The sequence below is a fragment of the Hippopotamus amphibius genome, chromosome 7, assembly GCF_030028045.1.
Source record: "Hippopotamus amphibius kiboko isolate mHipAmp2 chromosome 7, mHipAmp2.hap2, whole genome shotgun sequence".
Taxonomy (NCBI): Eukaryota; Metazoa; Chordata; class Mammalia; order Artiodactyla; family Hippopotamidae; genus Hippopotamus; species Hippopotamus amphibius.
This window is the reverse complement of record NC_080192.1, coordinates 30,408,693-30,432,539: the sequence shown is the minus strand read 5'-3', so window position 1 is coordinate 30,432,539 and position 23,847 is coordinate 30,408,693. Positions and strand designations below refer to the sequence as shown.

Here is a 23,847-nt window from a genome sequence, read left to right as displayed (position 1 = left end):
ATAAAAATGCAAAAAATTGGTCCTTTCTAATTTCATCTCAGCCCCACTTCTCACACCCTATTATTCGCCCCCTCTTCTTCTGCCTTGTTTTGACAATATTACAAAATGAAAAATTGGCACAAACCAGCTCTGGATGCAGCCATTCATAATCACATGGATTTTAAAATACTCATTTCAATACCTTTTATTATTTAATAATAAACTCAACTGTACAAATACAACTGCTATTAATTGCTAGAGACAATTAAGGGATCACTCTTGCTAGACTAAAAAGTGGTTAACTGTAAGACAGGCCTTAAATAACATAAAAATTACAACAGTTTTCATAATAACAATGTAGAATAAATAATCAGAATCACCGTGAGTGTGAAGTATCACAGCCACAGAACCAGCAGTATAACTACAGTAGTATTAGTTTAATATATTCGTTCACATGTAGAACTTCAGGATGGGGCAAATTTTCACTTGAGTTGTAATATTTAAAACTCTTCTGATGTCATCAAGGCAATATACAGAAGGCTCACACATTGCAGTCAGGCAATTTCTGGAACAAGCCACCTGTTCACCTAAGATCTCCACATAATAATCATATTTGAAATTATCTTTTACAATTACCCACCTGTACCACAAAAGTGCCTAAAACAATTGTGCAGAAGATGGCATTATTAAAGATTCCTTCAAACACATTTCTTTCACCATGAATTTTCCGAGCATTTATTTCGTTGAAAAGTTGCATCAGTACAAAGGTATTAAAAACAATAGTATAATGTTCCGATGGAGGAGCATGCAAAGGAGCATTTCTTCCACTGTCAATATCAAAAAACTTTTCTCCTGAAAGAATGAAAAATTACTGTTTTGTAATTATCACACAAAATAATTCAACATGTCAAGGAAGTATGCAATAAAACCTAGCCAGACCTTTCTGTGCTGTCAAATGGCAGCATAGAAAGAGTTGGAAAGGACCTGAGATTCTCTAGTACAACTCTCTAATAAGAGAGTTGTATAGATACAAAATATATACAAATATATAAAATACATACAGGAAGAAATGAAAGCCCCCAAAACTATGGTGACGTGTTCAAGATCACATATCTAAGGTAGTGGTAGAGCCAAGGACAAGAAATTAGGACGTTTTTTACCTTCCCCCACTACCTATCACACTGCCTCTCAAAACGTACTAAGCATCCACCAATAGAAGAAATTAAAGATAAATGGGGAGTCAGAAAGAAAATAACTTACTTTCTTGGAAAAGTTGTAACATTAAAACAATCTGGGATATTAGCTTGGAACAGAAACAGCTAAAGCTTTATCAGGCATTGCATTCTTACCAGCAAACAAGAGTGTAAAGACTACTACAAGTTGGTAGAAGGCATGACCCAAAATGTTTTTCATCATTGTGCGTGAGATGAGAGGCTTATTTCTGCCATAAGGTTTCCGAAGCAAGAGAGACTCAGTGGGGGGTTCAGTCGCCAGAGCCAGGGAAGCGAGCGTATCCATTATAAGGTTTACCCACAGCATCTGCACAGCCTTAAGTGGTGAATCCTAGAAAAGACAGGTTTCTTAATAGACACAACTATCCAGGGACTCACCAATTCTCAGGAAGCCATTTCTATTTAAAAATGTAAAGAACAGAACAGGATTACGTCTTTATGTTGATTAACCTAAAATATTAAGCTTCAACTTTTAAAAATATTTAAGTGCTTTAAAAAGGCAGGTTATACACATCTTCGCTCTAAAATAAACGAGTTTTAATGAACAAACTGTCAACCTACTTGAGTAATACAGGCGCCCGTGAAAGCAACAATCACTGCTACTACATTAACAGTAAGCTGGAACTGAAGGAATTTTGAGATGCTGTCATAGACATTTCGTCCCCACATAACTGCTTTAACAATGCTTGTAAAGTTGTCATCTGTGAGAATAATATCAGATGCTTCTTTAGCTACGTCAGTTCCAGCGATACCCTATTAAAGAAAATTTCTGTGAATTAGACTGAATGTTTAAAATATAACTTTTAAATATTTGAAACGACAATATGTTTATAAACAAAAATTTACCGTTATACTTAATAATTACTGACTTAAATTTACTAGAAAAGGGATCAATACAGTTAGTCTAAGATATTGTACTATCTCCCAGAAAGACATCCTATCTCAGTAGAAATCAAACATAATGAATGAGGCATTGACAATAAAGCTCAAATTGAGTTAAAAAAAAAAAAAAAGAGTAATGGATGCAGACACTACCCAAATTCCTTCCAAAAGTCACACTAAAAGATTTTTTTTTTAATTAAAAAATAAAAACTCAAAAAAACAAAAAGTTAGTGGGAAAAGACATACTGCAAAAGCATCTTAAGAGGTTGGAAAGCAGATAACCAAATAGTAAGAAACTCCGCAGACCCCAGAAACCTGAATCCTAAACCAACAGTGGGGAGAGCAGAGTAGCAGCCTTGCTGCACTACAGGGCTCTCCCGTATAAGGCTCAGGACTTGGCACCACCAGGTAGCACTGGAGGTAGGGTTGAAGGCATGAAGTAAAACAGGAGGAATTCTTAAAAGTCTACTGAAGACACTGAAGGTGTCACTGAAGTACTTAGGAGGTTCAAACTAAGAATAACAATGTCCCTCAACAGTGGAATAGGATGAATTACTAAGTTGTGAGTTAATAAAAATGAGTGAACTATAGCTATATACAACAACACAGATGAATTTCACAAGAAAAAATGATGAATTAAGGAAGATGGACTCAAAATAATACATAATATGTGATTCTTATGTACAAAGTTCAAAAACAGACAAAAGGAATCTTCAGAATACTGGTTATCTCTGCAGAGACAGGGCAGTAATTAGAAGGGAGTGTGGCTGAGGCATCTGGGGGCATAGGTCATATTCCATTTCTTGCCTTGCATAAAACACACCTGTTTACTTGCAATAATCCATTGAGTGTGTACTTACAGACACTTTTCTGTATGTGTACTGTATTTTAATAACAAAATGAAAAGAAAAGGTGGCTAGAGCCTCAGAGCCCCTTCCCAAGTCCATGCAACCAGGCAGTTTGCCACGCCCTCTTACCTAGCAGAAGACTGCCTGCTAATTTACTAGAGAGGGTACAACAGAGAATGTTTAGACTGAAGGATGCCAAGTGCTGCTGAGTATAGAGGTGCTATATTGAAAAAAAAGGGGTTAAGAGTAACTCTGTTTAATGAATGTGGAGACCACCACCCTTCTTTTTCTACTCGTTTCCCAGAATACCAGTATTCAGCATTGCCCTGTAGGCAGCAGATTTGAAAATTCTTTCCTGAAAACCTGATCATCATAGAAGAGACCTAAAAATACTGAAAATTCAAGATACCCTAAGGCAGTGAAATGGCTAAGCCAGATTACTTTACTGGGAAGCTTCTGGTTGATAAATCCCACGTATAGGCCTAAGGCTTTCAAGCTTTTCAGCTTTCTACTGGTAAAATGTGCAGACAACTAAGAATCACTTGGACATCTGAAGAAAGCACTAACCTGTAAGACAGAGACTAAACCAAAAGGCAAATGGAGACACAGACACTATACAGAGATAAAAGATGATTTAAAAAAAAAAATCAAATCCTTAGGAAGGCAAAAGGTACAGCAATGAAACAAGAGCAAGAACTTGGAGATGCAAAAACAACCCTTGGAAATTAAATATATGATCATAGAAATGAAAAAAACAGAAATTGAGGAGATATTCCTGCAAGATGACAAAGGTATGGTAGACAGCAAAAAAGAGACAAGATAATAAGTTAAGTCCAACAGGTTCAAAAATCAGGGGGACTATTCCACAAAGAGACAGTGGAGAAGAAATAAGAGAAGTATAAGACAATTTCACAAAATTGAAGAAAATGAGTTTTCATAGTAAAAAGTTGCCCTAAGACAAACCATCATGATGTTTCAGAGGCCTGAGAACAAAGGAAAGACTTATATACCTCCAAAAACAAAAACAAAACAAAAACAAAAAGGAGGTTCAAAATTCAAAATGGTATGTAGTAACAGTGGAGGTACAAATTCAAAATTCTGAGTGAAAATTATTTTCAACCTAGGTTTTTATACCAAGTCATACTAAGTATCAAGGAGGATTCTTTGACGAAAGAATAGAGATTTCAGTCACAAAAGTTTAACTCTCATGAACCCTTTTTCTCAGGGATCTCGTGGAGGAGATGGCTTTACTACACTCTTGGAGAGTGTAGACCAAAAAAGACGATGACATCAAATTCAGGAAATTCAAAATCCAACATAAGAGAGAGAAAAAGGAAATTCTTAGGTATGGAGGAAGAAGGCAAAACTGGTAAAAGTGCCTGATGTCTCGGATGTAATGAAAGGAGAATCTGGTGATGAATTAGTGTTAAGTACATAAAAAACTAAGAAAATAAATAATTTAAAGATGAACAAGGGAATTGAAAAAGAAAATGTATAGGGAATACAAAAAGTTGTGCAAGTAATTATAATAGACCACATGGCTCAGCTTGGAACAGCATTTTTAACTACAATAAGGATAGTATAATGACTGATCTCTAATTCTGATGGAAGAACTACAGGACAGGTAGTGTGCGTCGATGCATACAGGTGTCTGTGTGTGTGCCTGTGAAAGTGCTAAATCCTTATCTTCCTTAATGAAAAATCATTATCAAATGCTTTATATTAAAAAAACAAAAAAATCTATGAATTGGGAGATTGGGATTGACACATATACACTACTGACACTTGTATAAAATAGGTAACTAATGAGAATCTACTGTACAACACAGGGAACTCTACTCAGTGCTCTGTGGTGACCTAAATGGGAAGGTAATCCAAAAAAGCGGGGATATATGAATATGTACAGCTGATTCACTTTGCTGTACACTAGAAAACAGCACAACACTATAAAGCAACTATACTCCAATAAAAATTAATCAAAACAAAAAACAAAAAAGTCCTTGTAATCATGCCATTTAGATACATGGAGGCAAACAACTAAGGAAAACAATCGGCGAAAATAATTGGTTTCTTTAGCCAAAAAAAGAGCTGGAAGAAATGATATGTGGTAGGGGACATAGTCATTAAGTGTTATAGAACTGTATGACTTTGTAAATGCTATACAATATTGTTGTGATAAAAACAAAGCCCAAATCAAGCTTTTCTTGAAATATTCCATGAAGAAGCAATCTTAATTTAAAATTTTAGTCTTCAGCTCCTAATCTGAATATTTTACTTATTTATTTATTTTTTTGGCTGCGCTGTGAGGCTTGTGGGATCTTAGTTCCCCAACCGGGGATTGAACCACGCCCTCAAGCAGTGAAAGCATGGAATCCTAACCACTGGACCACCAGGGAACATCAGGGAATTTTCCCTGTATATTTTACTTTTAATGTGCAACATATTTAACACATCTAAACCCAATGGGTTTCCCTGTTTCTAATCATCCTCTATCTTTTGCAAATGAAAATCTCATACTCCTTTGCTGAAAATCTTTCAAAATTTAAAAAGCTACTTTAAGATGTTAATTGGTGTCCAAGTAAAAACTAGTTCCATAGTTAAACAAGTCTGGGAAAATCTCCATCAAAAAACATTAAAACAGGTTTTTTTTTAAGCTTCTTAGAGCTATGCTAGCATTCACCGTGAGTCTCCAATTCTGTTTTACTGCCATCAGAAGTCTGCTTGGGAAGTGCTGATCTACAGGATAAAAAAACAGATTCCTCATCTTCATATTCAAGGCCCGTCTGACAGTCACATTCCAGTACCCACCAACACCACACCCTCTTCTAGTGAAGTTAAACTACCTGTAATTCTCAGTGGGTCTCCTGGCAGTACTTTTCTGCTGCCCTCTGTTCAAATGGCACCTCTTTCAGAAAACCTTCCGCTGTCTCTAAAGACAGTCAAGGACTTCCTTGAGGCACCCACTCCCTGTGCAGTGTTTAGTCCTTCACTGGCTGCCACTATGCTTCAGTGATTTACTTCCCTGTGTGCTGAACCTTTAGGAGGCAGCAACTCCTCACCTCTAATGTTTCTGGACCAGAACACTGAAAACGGCTTCTTAGTGTTTGGAGAAGAAACAAATTATTATTAACCCAAAGTTTAAAAACACTTTAAATTAAGATATTTTAAGTACCTTAGGGAAGATTTTACTACCACAGATGAATATCTGATTACAGAAATACATCATGGCATTCAGTCTTTGATGACAGAAATATCTGTACGTGTGTGGTTAACTGCATTTTGTAAGAATAATGCAATATAATTTAAAAAATAATGTGAACATATTTTAAACACAGCATGGAGGCCTGATACCTAAAGGAATTCTGAAAGGAGTGGCTACATAGGGGAAAATGCCAGACCTCTTTGCAAGCTAATAATGTATTCACATTAGAGCCCCTCTATTTTATTACTGTTTATTTTAATGTTGAATTTGCTAAATATAAGTGTGTATGTGTGTATACACACACACATACATAAAGAGACAGAATAAAGTGTTTTAAAATGCTATTTCTGCCTGAAAAATAAGAGACAAGTTTAAAAAGAACTAATCAATAGCAATTTCTTGTGGGTGTCTAATAAAAGCCCAAGACAAATAATTTTGTCTTTCAGTTTTAAAATATGAAATTGAAGAACTGAACAAATACACCAAGTAAATTCAATCCTGAGCAACAGTGCGTTCAAGTCCAAGCCACTAAGCACTTATTCTTTCTCTGTACATTTAAAATACATTTCTCAAGGAAGGGAGGGAATACGGGGATATGTGTATAAAAACAGATGATTGAACCTGATGTACCCCCCCCCAAAAAAAATAAAAAATAAAAAATAAAAAAATAAAAAAAATACATTTAGATTTTTTGGGGGGGGATGTGCTACCTTTAAAAAAAAAAAAAAGTGGTAAAATGGGCCTAAAATTTTCAAGGATTAAAAATCAGAGTAGCTGCCGTACTGTGTTTTTGTTTGAATTTCTATATTTACCTGCATTTATTTAAACCCTTAGTATCTGCCTTTAACACTTAAGTTTTAGGAAGAAAGTTTTCTGTTTTCTGTTTTGTTTTTAAATATTAAAATGAATTGTACATAAGTGCCTCCCTGGTCAGTTGTCCAGATGAAAGCAGAAGTAAGAATTCTGCTAGAGGCTCAAGAGCAGCAGTGAGTGATTCTGTGTTTCTAAAATGAACGGTCCTGTTCTGCTTACTGACAAAGGCACAGCCCTTAGACATTCCTCATCCCTTCAGCTACTTCTCCCAACTCTTCAGAAGTTCACACCAGTGCACTGCTTACCATAATAAGTTTGGAATAGGGCAGGGTGGGAATCTTTGGGTTCACAGCTATTGGTTGAGGGTACTGTACCCATATCAGTTCCTTCTTCCACCTCCCTCACTCCTGTTAAAAGGCAGCTACCATGGTGGTGATTCTGCTAAACCCCTATTTAGCAGCAATATATCAGGGGGACAAATTATGCAAATAAACACTGGTATACATAAACATTCTCTTATCTGAAACACCTGGGGCCAAGACTGTGTTTCAGAATTCAAAGTTTCTCATAATTTAGAAAGATAATGAGGTACATATCTTCTATCACTAATTTTCCCAGATAGGGTTAGCATCCTATAAAAACACATTAATATCGCTACTATGACTATGAATGTTCATATTAAGTGGGACAAATAACATCCTCATATCATTCAGAATATATTTTGCAATCAAATGAGTCTGCTGCAAATTTAGGGAAAAAAATTCAGTTTTCAGATTTTTGGATTTGAGAATTGTGATTACAAACCTGTATTTTCCAAAAATGAAATAAACCTAATTAAAATTAAATAAAATACTTAAATTTTCTATGGCACTGAAAGTACAAAGATTCATTTCAACACTGAAAAATTAGCAGGATTAGATTCAAAGATATAACAATCTAATTTCAATCATTAAACATTTATACAGCATATGTATTTCATGATATCTATTTTATAGCAAACATTTCATGACTACTTCGGCTACAGTATAAAGAAAATAATAATGAAATGTTAAAATTTCCTAGCACTTTTAATAATCAAATATAAATTGAGAACTTGGGTAGGGTGAAGTAGATTTTTTTTTCAAACAAAAAAGATTACATCTATTATATATGAAATCATTACTATTAAAAGTTACTCTTAAGATATTTTCAGTTGAGTGAAAATCTTAACTATATTCTTAATGTAAATACATATAACTGTTCTAAGCCTGTCTCCTATTTAAGAGGACTGCTGTAAGATTTAGATGAGAATGACAGACATTTATATATTTTACAGAGTATAATGTAAATGTATGATCTTATTATAACTGTTCAAAAGAAGTCATCTTCCAGCATCAAACAAAGGTATTATATACACTAACTAGACTTATATACCAATTTAGGCTTACATATTATCCCTCAAGCTACTCTTGAGGGACAGTGTTTAAAATCAATAGCAGTTTAGTAACAAACAAACCAAACAGGAAATCCACTCAGTAAATCACATCTGAATATATTTGAATTAGGTAAGTTCCTACCATTGCAAATCCAACATCAGCTTTCTTTAATGCCGGGCCATCGTTTGTACCATCACCAGTTACAGCTACAACCTGGCGCTGTTCTGAGACAGTGCTGTCAATTATACCTGAAATAAAAGTAAATAATTGTGCTGTAAAAATAATCTGTTTAATTAATAAAGTGATTCTGCATAATACCCTGGCTAGTCAGTTTTACAGACTCAAAGTTTAAAATAATTAAACATAGAGAAATGGAAACTACTGAGATGTTGGGCAAGGAACAATTCCAGAAATTGTTGTATTAGGAGTTATGTTCTGTTTTAATCACTGAAGCTGAATAAAATTCACCTAAAGTATCAAAAGGACGTATTTAGATTTTATTGGAAAAGATGATATCCACGATTCAATCTAATACTCAGTATCTATTACTATTTTAGGAGGCAGAACGCATTTCTGTATTAAGAAATTGTGGAATAATTGTAAAATCTACTCACCTTTCACCAGTGTATGTTTGTCAGTAGGGGAGGATCTTGCAAGCACTCGAAGCTTTGGCCAAATCTTGTCTATCCGCTCTTGCTCAATCTATAAATTTTTGTCACAGTTAAAGTGTGCCCAAGCCTAGTTTTCTAATTCCAAATTAGCTATCCAGCATTTGTATCAGTGGTTTTCAAAATGTGGTTAACAGACCAGCAGTATCAGCAATTCCTGGGAACTAGTTAGAAATGGAAATTGCTGAGCGAAACCCAAGGCCTATCTTACACTCTGAGGTGGGGCCTAGAGATCAATGTTTCAAAAAGCTCTCTAGGTCACTCTGCTGCAGCCTCAAGTCTGAGAACCACTGTTACACGTATTATCAAATTTTAACAGTCTCCCCACTGCCTATGAGAATGGAAACTCCTCAGCATAAGTAATGCAGGGTTTGGGGTCTCCAAAATACGTTCCATAGCAACCTTTCCAAATTCATCTCCTATCACTCGCTTACACATATTGTACTTCTTGGGCCCAGACTGAAAAAAAGAAGTGCTCACTCCCTTTAGGGCAAATTTCTTTATCACTTGTCCCCTTTATTTCCTAAAATGCTACTCTGTTTTGCTTCTTGGGGTGAGGGCTGCACTGACCCAGGTGTCATGCCTAACCCACAGTGCATATTCAAGATGTAGCTGTCCAATGAAATTCCTAAAATACTAAAAACACATCAACTTAAAAAATAAAAAACCCTTACCTCTCCTTTTTCATTTCGTATTCTTCTGTTGAAATCTTTACCTTCTAGGCACAGGAAATCTTCCCCAGGATGTAAAATACCACATTTGGTAGCAATAGCCCGAGCAGTATTAATATTATCACCAGTGACCATCCGCACAGTAATTCCAGCCCTCTGACATTTCTTTATTGCATCTGGTACCTGGTTAATGTGGAAAAATTCACATCACGAAAAGAAAATTAGTATTTCCAGAGTGGGGAAAAATCCCACCGAACAAATATACATTGCCTCATAGTCCCTCAAATGACATCTTTAATTTCATCTCAAGACATTAAACACGAGGATGAGTCAAAAATTATCCGCACTCTGGCTGTAGGATTTATTTTCATTAACTTTTAGAAAAGACAAATACATCATTTTTCAACATAATCTCGCTTTTCAACACACTTTGTCCATCTGTCAACAAGCTTTTGTATTTCCTCATTAAAAAATGTTTTAGGCTGTGCTGTGAGCCACGAATGCACCGCTGTCTTCACTTCTTCATTATAAATGAATCCTTGTCCTCATAGGGCTGCTTTCAGGGGACCAAATAGGTGAAAGTCCCATGCAGCAAGATCAGGACTATAGGGAGGATGCTTTAATATCTCAAAACGAAGTTTCTGCAGACTGTCAACAGTGTGGGCAGAAATGTGTGGACGGACACACACTCAGACCGCAAGAACGAATCACTGCACGCTGCTCTTCTTTCCTGCAAATCACAAGTGGGGCATCCATTTTTGCTCGCACTGCAGTTACAAATGAACTGATGTAACACGTTCATACCTGCGCAGCAGTGACTGGGGAGACAACAGCCTTGAACAGAAAGCGCTGATAAGACAGTGTGGCCAACAGATATTTTAATACAACTGGAGTGCAGATAATTTTTGACTCACCCTCGTATTTCTTGAAATATTTCTAATAATCTCTTCTTTCCTCTTCCACTGCCACAATCCTAGTTCAGACTTCACTTTCAGTTATCACCTGACTTACTTTGCTTGCATTATTTATTTGCCAAAGGCTTTTTAAAGCGCCTTTTTTCCCCCTGGCAACCATAGGCAATTCTTTACTGGTTGGCTTTCTACCTTTCTAGTTTTACTGCCCAGACCACACCAGAGTAAAATATTGGTATTCCTTGCGGTTAAGGGGAGCTCACTTTTTTTCCCCACTCTTGATCTTTTAAGGGTTATTTCACCTATTCTGGAATCTCCAACTACCATCTACATGCTAATAACTTTCAGGTCTACATATTTTTCCCAGCTCATTGTGAGAGCCGGATACCTAGGTCAATCAGAAAAGTAGACATCAGAATTTGGGTGTCCAAAAGGGAAACCATGTTTTCTATCTAACAGAAACATAAAGACTATCTGACCTCTTCCATCGCCATACCCTATACATCCTTGGGCCAATAAGTCCTGCAGATTCTACCTCAAACCTTCCCTGCACCTTGTCTCCAATGCTTGTTGCCTGAGCTACTGCAACCACTTTTATTGGCATCCCTGTGTTTATGTTTGTTTCCCCTTTAAAACATCTTAAATACCTGACAATAGAGTTCTTTTAAAAATACACTTTCTTAAAAATATATGATTCCTCAACTGTTATACTGTAAACCACAAAGTTCTCAGCATAACAGAACACGAACTTCAGAACAGTTTCCTAGTAGATAAAAAAACAAGGATTTACTATATAGCACAGGGAACTATATTCAATATCTTGTAATAACCTATAATGGAAAAGAATTTAAAAAAAAGGGAAAAAATATGTATAATCGAATCACTTTGCTGTACACCTGAGACTAATGCAATATTGTAAATTGAGTAACTTCAATTAAAAAAAATACATGATCAAATACTGCACTATTGAGCACTCTTACACTAAAAAAAATCCATTGTTTAGGTGAAATTCAAATTTAATTGGGTGTCCTGTATTTTATCTGGAAGCTCTACTTTAGATATAACTACCAGTTCACAGGAAACAGAAGGAATGCAATTGGCAAAATCTATTATAGAATGTAGAAAACTCTCCAGGTCCTTTTACAAATAATTTGCAAAAAAACAATAGTTTACTTGCTAATTGGAAGAAAAAAACAATTTGTTCTTTGACAGACAAATTGAAAGAATGGAAAAGGGAGGAAACCTATAGAGCCTTTAGATTGAAAGGGACTCGAGAGGCATGGCAGTAAATTTAATGTGTGGACTTTGGATCCTGATTTGAATAAACATTTGTGACACAATTTAGGAAATTTTTTAAATAACGAATATTTAGGAATTATTGTTAAAAGTTTTAAGTATCATGGTTGTGTTTCACAAAAGAATTAGGAAAAAAGTTTCCTAGATTTATCTAAAATCTTTTTCTACTATACACAGCTGGATAGACGAATAATCTATCTATCATTTTTGTGCCTCTGCTTCTGTAATTCCCTTTGCCTACAAAATCCTTTCCTCTTCTTCTCTAACCAGAAAATCCATGCTAATCCTACTAGAACAGACGTCTCAGAAGAAAATACGCACAGCGCCATGAAGGTAGTAACAGAAATGAAGGAAAAAAAACTGAAAAGTGACAAATCCAAGACAACTCTAATGGAAGAGCACTCAGCTCTAGCCTATTTCTATCATGGTAGAAATGTTAACAGAATCTATAATTTCAAGAGAAAGCAGAAACCCAGATGTGTGTGCACTCTCTCAATACCTGATGTTTTAAACACATGCACATCACACACACACACACACACACACAGTCCACAGATAACTTGATTGAAGGCTAACTTTGGCCTGTATGCTGCTTGTGACTTCTGTTGTAAATACAGTATAAATGTAACATCTCTGGGAGCTTTCATGGCCTACCTAGACGGAACTGTGCTTTCATATTATACATCTCTCTATTGTTTAAAAAAATCAATATTTAATTTTGAAAACACTCGTCTGCTGTATAAATGTATTTCTCATTTCTAATTTGAGATAGAAAGTAACCCAGATTTGTCCATCTTAGCACTCACTGCGTGGTACCCTGAGATCATTTGGAATAGGAAACAATGAATAAGAGGGAGAAACTGGTCTTGGTTAAAGCTATGTGGCAAATAATATTTAAGAAAGTAAACTAAATTTATTAATAGTACACTAACCACCAAATACTTTCACTTAAAACTCACAAACTATCTCCACTTTTACAGGTAAACTGAAGAGAAGTCAAGCATTTTGTTTAAGTATCTATGCATATGAAATAAAGCTAGATTTATTTTAGATATCTAATTAATCAAGATGCTCTCTACATCAGACGTGTACAATCCAGAAGACCCACTCAGGAAAGCTACCTCCTATTACACTGTCTCATTTTAGTATGAAAGTACTCATCTCATTTTGTGAGACTGAAGAAATTAATTGCAACTTACATGCTTAAAAAAGGATAAAACTGTCCATCAACCTCAGTGTCAAGAACACAAACTGAGCAATACAACTTTCAAAGGACAAAAATCGAAGACATTTTGATTTAATATTATATTTAGAGAAGATTTAAGCTATAAATCAATGTATAAAACTTTGAACGGTTTTCCTTTGACCAAAGATTGGCAAACATGATCCACCTGGATGTTTCATAAGCATTTGACTCCAAAACCCCAAAGTGAATTTATCTTGATCTCTAAATAGGGAGCTTCATCTGATTCTCTCATTACATTGGTAATACCATCTACCAGCCACTCGGTTATACAAGCTGGAGACTGATTTCCATTCCTCCAGAGGAGATCTAATTGTGGAGATATCTCAGTCCTAAGCTTACTTCTCTAGCTACACACTTTTGTCAATGAGAGATCTACTTCAGCCTCATATGTGAATTCTCCAGCCTACTTCACTTTCAGGCTTCTAGGTCCAACTGCCTACTTGACACGTAATTGGATGTTTCAGACATCTCAATAAAGTCAGAAAGAATATATCCAAACCCAACATGTTCACTCCTATTGGTTCTACCTCCATTTACTTTGAAATCCTACCTTTCTTTCCATCTTCCCTGCCACAATTGTAGTTCTAAGCCACCGTCATCTCTTGCCTGGGATCACTGCAATAATCTCACTGGGTTCCCTGCTTCTACTCCTGCAATAATCTCATTGGGTTCCCTGCTTCTACTCTTCTTTTTAATTCATTTCTTACATAGTACCCCAAATACTATTTTAACAACAAGAATTATGTCACTTCCTAGCCTGAATATCTTCAATGACTTCCCACTGAATTTCAGAATAAAATTCAGAGCCCTTATTGCCTAGTAAGGCCAAAGATAATCTCGTCTGCCCTTTCTTGTGCAAACTTACAGCCACACTGGCCTCCTTTCCATCTCTGAAAAGCTAAATACTTTCTCACCTTAAGGCTCCTGTATTTTTTGTTCCATTTTCCTGGAATACTGTTCTTGCAGCTACTTACATGGCTGGCTCACTTACAGCCATCAGATCTCAACTCAAATGTTGTATCTTCAGAGATTCTTAATGTGGTCTCTCTCTGCTCTTTATCACTTTGTGCATATCCTTTACAGTCCTTATCACACTTGCAATAGTCACATCTGATGGCCCCTGCTACCCCACGCCAACTAGAATATAAGGCCTATGAGGGCAGGGACCAAGTCTTATTCCTCACAGGGTGTGTTTTCACTTGGCATACTGTCTATGTACCTGTCATCTTATCTGTTTATGTTGTGTTACCTCTCTAGAGTATAAATTTCATAATTATTTTGTTTACTGCAGTATTTCCTGTTCCTAGAAGAGTGCCTGGTACTACACATTGGGTGCTGAATCAATTAGTTGATGACAGTCACTACACAAAACCTGTTTTTGCCTTTGCGCTCTTATTCATGTTGCTTCTTTGCTCACAATGTGCTTACTGCTCTCTCTCTCTCTCAGTCTAGCTAATACTTCTTCATCCTTTAAGACTCACATCAAGTAATTAACCTCTAGGAAGTCTTACTTGACCCCTCTCGTGGTTAATATAGCACAGTGGTCTTTTAAGCACCCGTATTGTATACAGAGCTGGGTTTGAACACACTAGCTATATGGTCTGGAGCTAACATCTATACATCTCAATTTTTTTCATCTTTCAAATAAGTAATAATACTTATAAATCAGAAGTGAATATTAAGTGAAATACTACATGTAAAGCACTTGGCATAATATCTGGCACACAGTAAGAATGCAATAAAAATATGTTATTACGTTAGAAGGTTGGGGAGCTCATGTTCTGTGTTCATACAACATGCTCTGCATATGTATCTATGTACTAACGTCCTGGTTATAATTATGTGTTTGTCCATCCCCACCCAAGGACAGTGACTTCTTTGAGGCCAGGAACCAGATCTCAAAAATCTTTATGTCTCCAGTATCCTGGCATAGTGTCTGGCACACAGCAGTTGGTCAATAAACTTTAAAAATAAAAATAAAAAAGATATAAAGAAAAAAAAGTCCACAGCAAAAACTGCCACAACACTGTAAAGCAATCATATTCCAATAAAGAGCTTAAAAAAAAAAAAAGAAAAGAAAAAAAGGAAGAAAAAGTCTAGGGCTGCAGACTGGCCAATATGGTAGCAAGATGTTTAAGTATAAATTGAAAAAAGTTTTTAAAAATTCAGTTTTCCAGTCACACTAGTCACACCTCAAAAACTCGGTCACATGTGGCTAGTTGCTATAACACAGAACAACACAGAACAATTCCATAGTTGCAAAAAGTCCTACTGGACAGTGCTGGACTACAAACCATGAAAACAAATAATTTAATGGTGTTTATTATGTAATTTAATATAAATATCAGCTGAAAAAACCTACCCAGTTCAAGGCAATGGTTACGGTGCTATAAACATACAGGATCCTAAAGAGAAGTTACCTAATTAAAAACCATAAACAGGTAGCACATGCATCACAAGCACTATTATTTCACTTATCTTGGATTCACATAGGAGAGAAATAAAATCACAAACACTAAGACTTTTACTAGAAAACTGGTTACAGTCAGCGCCTTCTGCACATGCAGAACACAGAATGTTTCACCACCTCAGGTCTCACAGGATCTTCAATCCCCACAACAGCAATGCATGTAAGGCCGGTGACAATATCATTTTCATTATCCCACTCTGGTTCTGGTTCTCCTGCTGGGAAATCTCTGAATGCAAGACATATGGTTCTCAAGCCTTCTGATGCCATCGGTTCAATCACAGTTTTTACAATATCATCACGGTCCCTTGGTCTGAATACTTTTGCCTCACCATTAGCACTCATGATTTTGAAACACCTATAAGGAAATGTTGAATCCAAACATCAATAATTAACAAATGCCTAATGTTCACAAAAAGAAAATAGCAACAATAACAACATAGTAGGTATTCCACAAAGTGACTATAGTTACCAATTTATTCATCTAAGCATTTTACTCTTACTTTTTCAGAATTATCTCAGATGCACCCTTGCTGAATATTCGATAACTTCCATCTGAATTTTTCAGGACAGTACTCATGGACTTCCTAACAGAATTGAAGGTGTAGACTTTGTACAGTGCTTCTTCTGGTATTTCATTTCTAACATCCTGATAATCCCGTTTTAAATCCAAAAGAAGTCCCAACAAGGCACATTCAGTTTTATTACCAACATGACGAGGTAATCCACCCTCTTTCTCTGGTGGCTATAAGAGAAAAAGGTTTAGAAGCTAGTATCATCTTGTTTTTCTACGACAGTTTAATTTACAATGTAAAACAGAACGAGACATTCTAAAACAAAATTATATAGAAAATTTCTATTAGTACCAGCATTTCAAAGAGGGACATAGAAAAAGCAAGGTGGAAAGAAGCTCTGGGGCAAAAATGACATGGATTCCAATCTCAGCCCTGCCAGTTACTAGCTATGTGAACTTTTGGCAAGTTACCCAACTGCTGTGGTCCTTGGCTTTAGCATCTGGAAAATAGGAGCACTTCTGACCCAAGAATTAAGTGACACAAGACATATAACGTTTAAAGTTGGTTCCTGATACAACTTTCCTTCTCTCTTGTTTTTATTGAATGTTTACATTAAATAATTCAAAATTAAATCTACTTCACCAATTTTTATGGCTTAAAATAAAAGTATAAGCATTAAAATAAAGCACTGTTGCCTTAAATATATATAAAAACTTTATTTCCTTCACAGTATCTTCACAAATACCTCCTTACGTAATTATCACAACAGTATTAAGGGCAGATGTAACCATCTTTAATTAACAGTTAGAGAAAGTAAAGCTCAGACTTTCAGCTAGTAAAAGGCAAAGCTAGATCTAGAACCAAGATCTCACAACTTTCCAGTCCAATAATCCAATTTGTGCAATATTAACTTTGCTTATGGCCTTCCTCCACAAATCACTAGAACACACATCAGCCAAACAATTTCATGCTTTATATTATAAATGAAACTTTTAAAACTTGCAAAGTTAAAAACATTTTACTCTAAGGTAGTTCAAGTCTAGGACTATATTACGTTAGTCCCAAAAGCTTTAAGGATCGCCTTATAGGTAGGATCTACTGAGAAACCAAACAGAGCATATAGCAAGCATATATAAAACATATTATTTTAAGCTGAAATCGTTTCAAAATTTTCTCTAGTAAATTCAGCTGACTTCTATAGTAAGATAGACTAGTCTTTCACAAAATGAGCAAAGCAAAAATTTAAAATTAAGGACTTATTCTGGTTATGAGGCTTAAGAGTTTCTAAACCAGGAAATTCAAAATATAGGAGAAGAAAAATACAAGTAAACAGAATGTATATGTTGATCAATAGATCTTACTAGTAACACAAATTGTATCAAAAGAAATTTAAATACAGTATATGGATATATGCCTTTTAAAAGCTTAACAATTCAGTTCTTCAATTTATAAGTAGTAATAATAGGGCTTAAGAGCTACACAGAGTCAAATCATCACAAACTGAAAAATTAATTTTCATATATAAATTAATCATTAAAGAAATCTTACCAATATTTTTGATGTATAAGCACAATTCACAGAGATTCCTGTTACAAGGTAGGACAAAATATTTGGTGGAATAGCTTCTGGTTCAGGAATCTTTCTATAATGCTTTTCATTTATGTAAGCTTGAACAACTGTCATTCTGTTCATTGTCAATGTTCCTGTTTTATCTGAACAAATAGCTGTAGCATTTCCCATGGTTTCACAAGCATCCAGATGCCTTACTAAATTATTATCTTTCATCATTTTCTACAGTGACAAAAAAAATGTAGTTAAGCTACACATAAAACCAATGACCCCATTATATTAAAATGATTGCAAACTGCTTTAAAATCAGAACGAACACTCCCAACTTTACATGGATACACAGTATAAAGCATCAATTTAATACTGGAGGAATTTGAATTTAGTATATTTGACCTATCAAATAAGCTAAATAGAGTACTAGCTTTCAGTGGTTTCAACCACTTCCCAACTACATCACAGAATCTAGTAAATGAATACAGATACCTGCACCCACATGCAAATCATGTTGACTATACGCCTCCAAAAGCTTCTACAAAGTGTCCTCAAATTACAAGAGCAATGACAATTTGTACTCTAAGTACAGAGGTACTTACAGTCACATAAGAGTATATTACACGTAAGGATTAAGTCTCCTTATAAAGTGGAAAACAAAAGATTCTAGTATCAGTCACCAAGGAAAAAGTAGGTTTTATCAGTTAAAATACACAGTTTGTGGGCATGTAGCTGCCTGATTTTCCTTTTTTTTTTTTTAAAAAACTCTGATAGATTGATTGACGTGATATATCAAAACCAGAAAGGATCACTTTTTATCTTTTCCATTTATATTGGTACACTTGGTATTCTCATCCTTAGGATCATCCCTTCCTCTTATTTACAAGAAAAAAAGTTGCAAAAAAAAAAAAAAAGTTTCACTGTAGCTCCAAAAGGCTTTTAGGTTAAAATGCTTGATAACTGATTCTTAAAACATACCTGAAATGGGTTAAAAACTGCAGAGTTATTTTACAAAGTATGTTCTGTGACTACAAACGTGCAAGAAACCACAAGAAACTGGTTCCTTGAAGAAATAAATATGTCGAGGGAAGATTACTGTGATTTACATTAACACTAAAGATTAAAAGGAGGAAGTTCTGCAATAAAGAAAACGTGTTCAGTTTTGCCAAACCCTAACAGAGGAGCCATAAGCACTATACCTCAGTGAAAAGAAAAGTAACATTTGAGCTAAAATAAACATTTAATAAAAACTTAACAGTAGTTAAAATGCTTCTATTCATTTTTCTATCAAAGGAATGCAAATCAATCCTGCCTGTATCTTTTTGATCAATTGAAAAATTAATATCACTAATGACTATTCAAAGTGAACTAACGACAGCATTGATAAAATGACCGACTCTACCCAGGTGTCTAAAACTTGTGTTTACCCCAACTATTTCTAAGTATTTTAAAACAAATAGATGATTACACTGTATTTCATTATTACTTTGATACATTTACCATTTTATTTTTGAAACAAAAGATGTGAAATGCCTGAAAATAAACTCAAACAGTAAGCAAAAAAATATTCTTATCATGATAGATCTATTGAAAATTCTTAGGAACACTGAAGAGAAGAGTGCTAGAGCAGCAACTATGACCAATTACTTTGTATTGCTCTCTGTCAGCAATACTATTTAAGGAGAAATATTAATTAACATCAGAAAATTGACAAGAGCAGCATTCTTTCATTAGGTATAATTTTACATGTGAAGCTGATTTGAAAGAAAGATCAAAACTGTCCAAAGTAAATCTTTTTTAAATCCAATTCACCTTTTCCCAATAAGATATAAAATTGATAAAAAAGTAAATTAATAACCTTCAAACAGAATATTCCTTTAGGTACACAGCAGTTAGCTAAGCCATCGAAGCTCATTTTTTCAGCGTTCTACTTAGAGAACAAGGACTGAGCTCCTGTAAATGGAGTGGTCAGAGAAGATGACATGTGAAGAGACCTGAGCGAAGTTAGAGAGCTGATGATTCAAAGGAAGGAACACATGGGTCCTGAAATGAGAACAGGGTTGGGGTATTTGAGAAACAGCAGCAAAGTTGGACCAGAGAGAAGCTGGACCAGAGAGGGAGACGAGCACTAGAGGAAAACAAAGGCCAGAATGGGGCAGGGCCCTCCCTGCAGGCCGCAGCAAGGAGCCTTGGATTTCACTCTCAGTCTGACAAGGAGCCACTGGAGGGTTTTACACAGGAAACAAAGTGATGTGAATTATTTTTTACGAATATGAGTCTGCCTATTGTATGAAGGCAGGACCGTGGGGTCACGAGGGTCCAAGTGTAGAAACGAGGAGGCCTTAGACAGTTGGATTCAAGTAAATTTCTCTGCTCTTATACCACAGGCAAATGACAAACATGCTTACTTTGATGTTACAGATTGGAAACAGGAGGGGACAGGACAACGTAACTCTCATGTGAGGAAAATTAAGCTAGAAATTTCCCCAGCTACGTTATGCTTAGCTTTGTGTCAAGGCTGCCCTCCCAGGAGTGTATAGGTCTCGATGCAGAGATCTTCAACTGGGGGGAGAAGGGGATCAAAGACAGCGTTTCTAAAGAAAACAGTGTACATTTATGGAAATTCACTAGTTCCACAACCCAAAAGCAAAGAGTAACCAGTTGGGTATTTTCTACACCAGTTGAGACTTTAGCTGTTTTCTACTCACCTTCACTGAATATGCCAGTGAGATAGTGACTGCAAGTGGAAGACCTTCTGGCACTGCTACCACTAAAACCGTAACTCCAATAATGAAGAACTTCACAAAATATTGTATGTAAATCGGTGTGCACTCAGCAAGCCACGGTCTCTTCTGAACCCAGAATGTATCAATTACAAAATATAATACGAGAATGATAACTGTGATGGCAGACATCAACAAACCTTACAGGACATAAAAAAAAGGAGAATGTAATTATTAAATATTCCAGACACGACTTTCAGTTACGTATTAGCCACTGGAAGAATTATAACTACTTTGGTGATATTTATTTTAATTTCTCTGAGAAACGATTACCTCCTTTTTTGCACCTAACTCATCACTTGACATTGTCAGATTTAATTTCTGCTTCCAAGTATAGTCCCAAAACCCAGAAGAACTGGGAAAAAAGTATTTATGATTCTTTTCTAGACTTAACTGCATCCTCAGTCTTCTATTAAAGCTGAGACAAAATAATAAGCAATGACAAGGAAATACCAAAAGCTTAGTATAAGCTGCTTAATGACAGAAGAGAAGATAAGAATCTGATCAATGGGGAGACCTAGAATTAAACATTCAACCCTGTTTTTTCTGAAAAAACACAAATTACCGAAATTAATTTTTTTCATCTATCCTTACTGCTTTATTAACTCAGAAAACCAAGAGTTAATCACATATTACAAACCATTTACCTTTCTATTTTGTGGGATATGTTTCCCCTTATAAATGTGTATTACAAAATAAGGCCTGTCCACGTATCTGGGTCTGGTTATCCAATGCAGCTTCTACTAAAATACCATCACAGGTACATATGACAAAAAACAAATACTTGCTATGAGCTAATAAGCTTTTTGAGGACAGAAGCAAAAGCTTAACTTTTTCCAACATACTCCTAGGCAGTAACAGAATGATGCCATGTAAGTGACTTTGATGGTAAACGCTGACTTGGCTGCCTGCGTCTTCATGAAGATGCTGCTGCTGAAGGACATGCTCTGTTTTTAGCCAGAGCTCTGTTTTGCTTTCTTTCCCTGAAGAGTGGTTCTATTAACAGGCGTTTTCTAGGGATGGTTGTAATTTATAACTTCAGCCTCACCAGGATGATGTTCTAACTAATCCATTCAATTTAAATAAACTATAACTTTCGGAAAAACACATCTCTAATTTTTTTTTCATCGTCAGTAAAAAGATGAGAAAATGTGTGGTGAAATCTCTTTTTATTAAAATATAGTTGGGTCATCTGTATGGAGTAACCCCACTGCTAGTCCTCTCTCTATTGCTCCCAGAAATTCAGAGAGGAGCGCATGGGCTTTTGAATTGGGCAGACTCAGGAGCTAATCCTAACCCGACCACCTACGTATTAGCTGGTTGACAGAGGACACTCCCCCTATGTAAAATGAAGACAGTAGTTCCCAAATTGCAAAATATTATGAGGATCTATATCTCAAAGGCCTCGTACATTGCAGATAAAACTGAAAATATTTCTAGCTCCCCTTCCACTCACAGAGCAATGGTTTTCAGTCTTAAGTGTGTCAAAAGATGATTTTAAAATAGAAAGTTAGCATATTTTAACACAAAACATCTTGTTTTCTCGTATATATCATACCCGCTTTGCCAATTTGAACAGCCAGCTTTGTCAATTTCCCTTGTAAAACAGATTTTTCCTTTTTTGGCAGATTTGCTTTCTTTTTGTCTTTTTCATCACCATCTCCACCTTCTTCACTCTTCAAAGGCTGCATTTCCATGGCTGCACCATCCTGGGCTTTTGCTACATTCAAGAGTAAATATAACTTCATGTTATACATGTTAAAGGCACACACAACATCTTCAAGCAATTTCTGGGGGGAAAAATCAATTTCTTATAGAAACACAAAGATTTAAACACTTAGATCTGTGTGTATGTCTGTGTCTACCCAGAGAAAATAAGACAATAGTGACACCAGGTTTTGAAACTTTGTACCGGATTTGAGAATGTGGTGCTAGGAAATAGGGATGAGGCATAAGAAGAAATACAGGATCCTGAAAGAGCTAAATACCAAATCATTTCTCCTCCTGTGTGTTGTGTCAGATAATGAGACATTCCAAACACTATAAAAGCCTCCCACATAAGTTATGACTGTAATGTAGAACATTATGTAGGACCACATATATAGAGAAATGTACATATGCTTACACTCTTAAATAGAGGCAAAAAATTTACATTATATATTTTGTTTCTTATGCATTTTTGCTAGCAATCATATAGTAACCAATGAGAAAATACCCGAAATGCTTAAGTTTAAAGTTACCTACATCTAGACTTTTCTAAGCTAACTACCACAAGTCATAATTAAAATCTTATTAGTCAAGGAAGGGAGTGAATACGGGGATATGTGTATAAAAACAGATGATTGAACCTGGTGTACCCCCAAAAAAATTTAAAAAAAAATAAAATTAAAAAAAAAAACAGCAAAAAAAAAAAAAAAAAATCTTATTAACACTGTAAAGGCAGCATGAGTCAGGCACTGACAAAAGAGACACACACCCAAGTAATATAGATTGTTCATTTTCCCTGCTACACACATCCTACTTTTGGATGAATACAGTACACAACAGATATATTTTTGGGTATAATGAGAACAAGGTAAGTGTACTTTTATCCTCCTGAATTTACCTTTGTTGCGATTCTCAATAGCTCCGTCTTGTTTTTTATCTGTAGGAACAAAATGGGAATTAAAGCTTTCCAAAAGAAATGAATACAGCCATGCTAAATTATGCAAAGGTAGCTCACATTTCTATAATAGAACTGTTACACAATGGTGTGTGTGTGTGCGTGTGTGTGTGTGTACACATACAGATTAGAAAGCAACTGGCTCATAATGACCTGCTGGCTCAATCATTCCCTAGGTCTTAACCATGGTGGAACACTTGAAAATAATTTGGGGCATCTATACCTGGTTGATTTCTCCATAAGACTTTACTCATTTTTATGCTGCAATATACCCAAATACGGTGCAAGAGTTTTTCAAACTAAATACAGATATAAGCCTGAGAATGCAGAAATGGGAAGGAGTAGAGAGGGAGGGAAGAATGTCATAGGAGGACAACAGGCACACGGGAGCTCCGATGGGAATGAGAACCAGATCGGTATGTATAAAAGACAGGGGAGGCAGGCAAGTAAAACTAGAATATGAAGGTACAAAATAAGCCAGTGCGACTACTACAACTATTAGCTTAGATTCGGAGAAAACAGAAAGATGAGAATGTCTAAAGTAAAAAGCAATCAGGGAGGGAACAGGTCTATTGTTTGCAGTAGGCAGTATAATATTAAAAATGACAAAGAGGAAAGAGAACCATTCAGCTTACTCTTCTTTCAACTTCTCTATCAAGGAGAGCTACCTTCAAATTGGAAAATGTAGAACAAATAC

The 23,847-nt window shown here is 35.7% G+C and overlaps 1 protein-coding gene across 1 annotated transcript in view; it reads right to left on the bottom strand.

The window, feature by feature from the left end:
- ATP2B1 (ATPase plasma membrane Ca2+ transporting 1) overlaps positions 1 to 23,847 on the bottom strand; it is a 115,193-nt gene that overhangs the window by 13,830 nt on the left and 77,516 nt on the right. Inside the window, exons 7-18 of the mRNA XM_057742793.1 lie at positions 23,094 to 23,132; positions 22,047 to 22,208; positions 20,414 to 20,628; positions 17,694 to 17,936; positions 16,134 to 16,375; positions 15,751 to 15,988; positions 9,714 to 9,893; positions 8,986 to 9,073; positions 8,513 to 8,619; positions 1,773 to 1,964; positions 1,329 to 1,542; positions 620 to 831 (exon numbers count right to left, since the gene is read on the bottom strand). Of these exons, the coding sequence (XP_057598776.1) occupies positions 620 to 831; positions 1,329 to 1,542; positions 1,773 to 1,964; positions 8,513 to 8,619; positions 8,986 to 9,073; positions 9,714 to 9,893; positions 15,751 to 15,988; positions 16,134 to 16,375; positions 17,694 to 17,936; positions 20,414 to 20,628; positions 22,047 to 22,208; positions 23,094 to 23,132 (2,132 nt within the window). The remainder of the gene's footprint in view (positions 1 to 619; positions 832 to 1,328; positions 1,543 to 1,772; positions 1,965 to 8,512; positions 8,620 to 8,985; positions 9,074 to 9,713; positions 9,894 to 15,750; positions 15,989 to 16,133; positions 16,376 to 17,693; positions 17,937 to 20,413; positions 20,629 to 22,046; positions 22,209 to 23,093; positions 23,133 to 23,847) is intronic.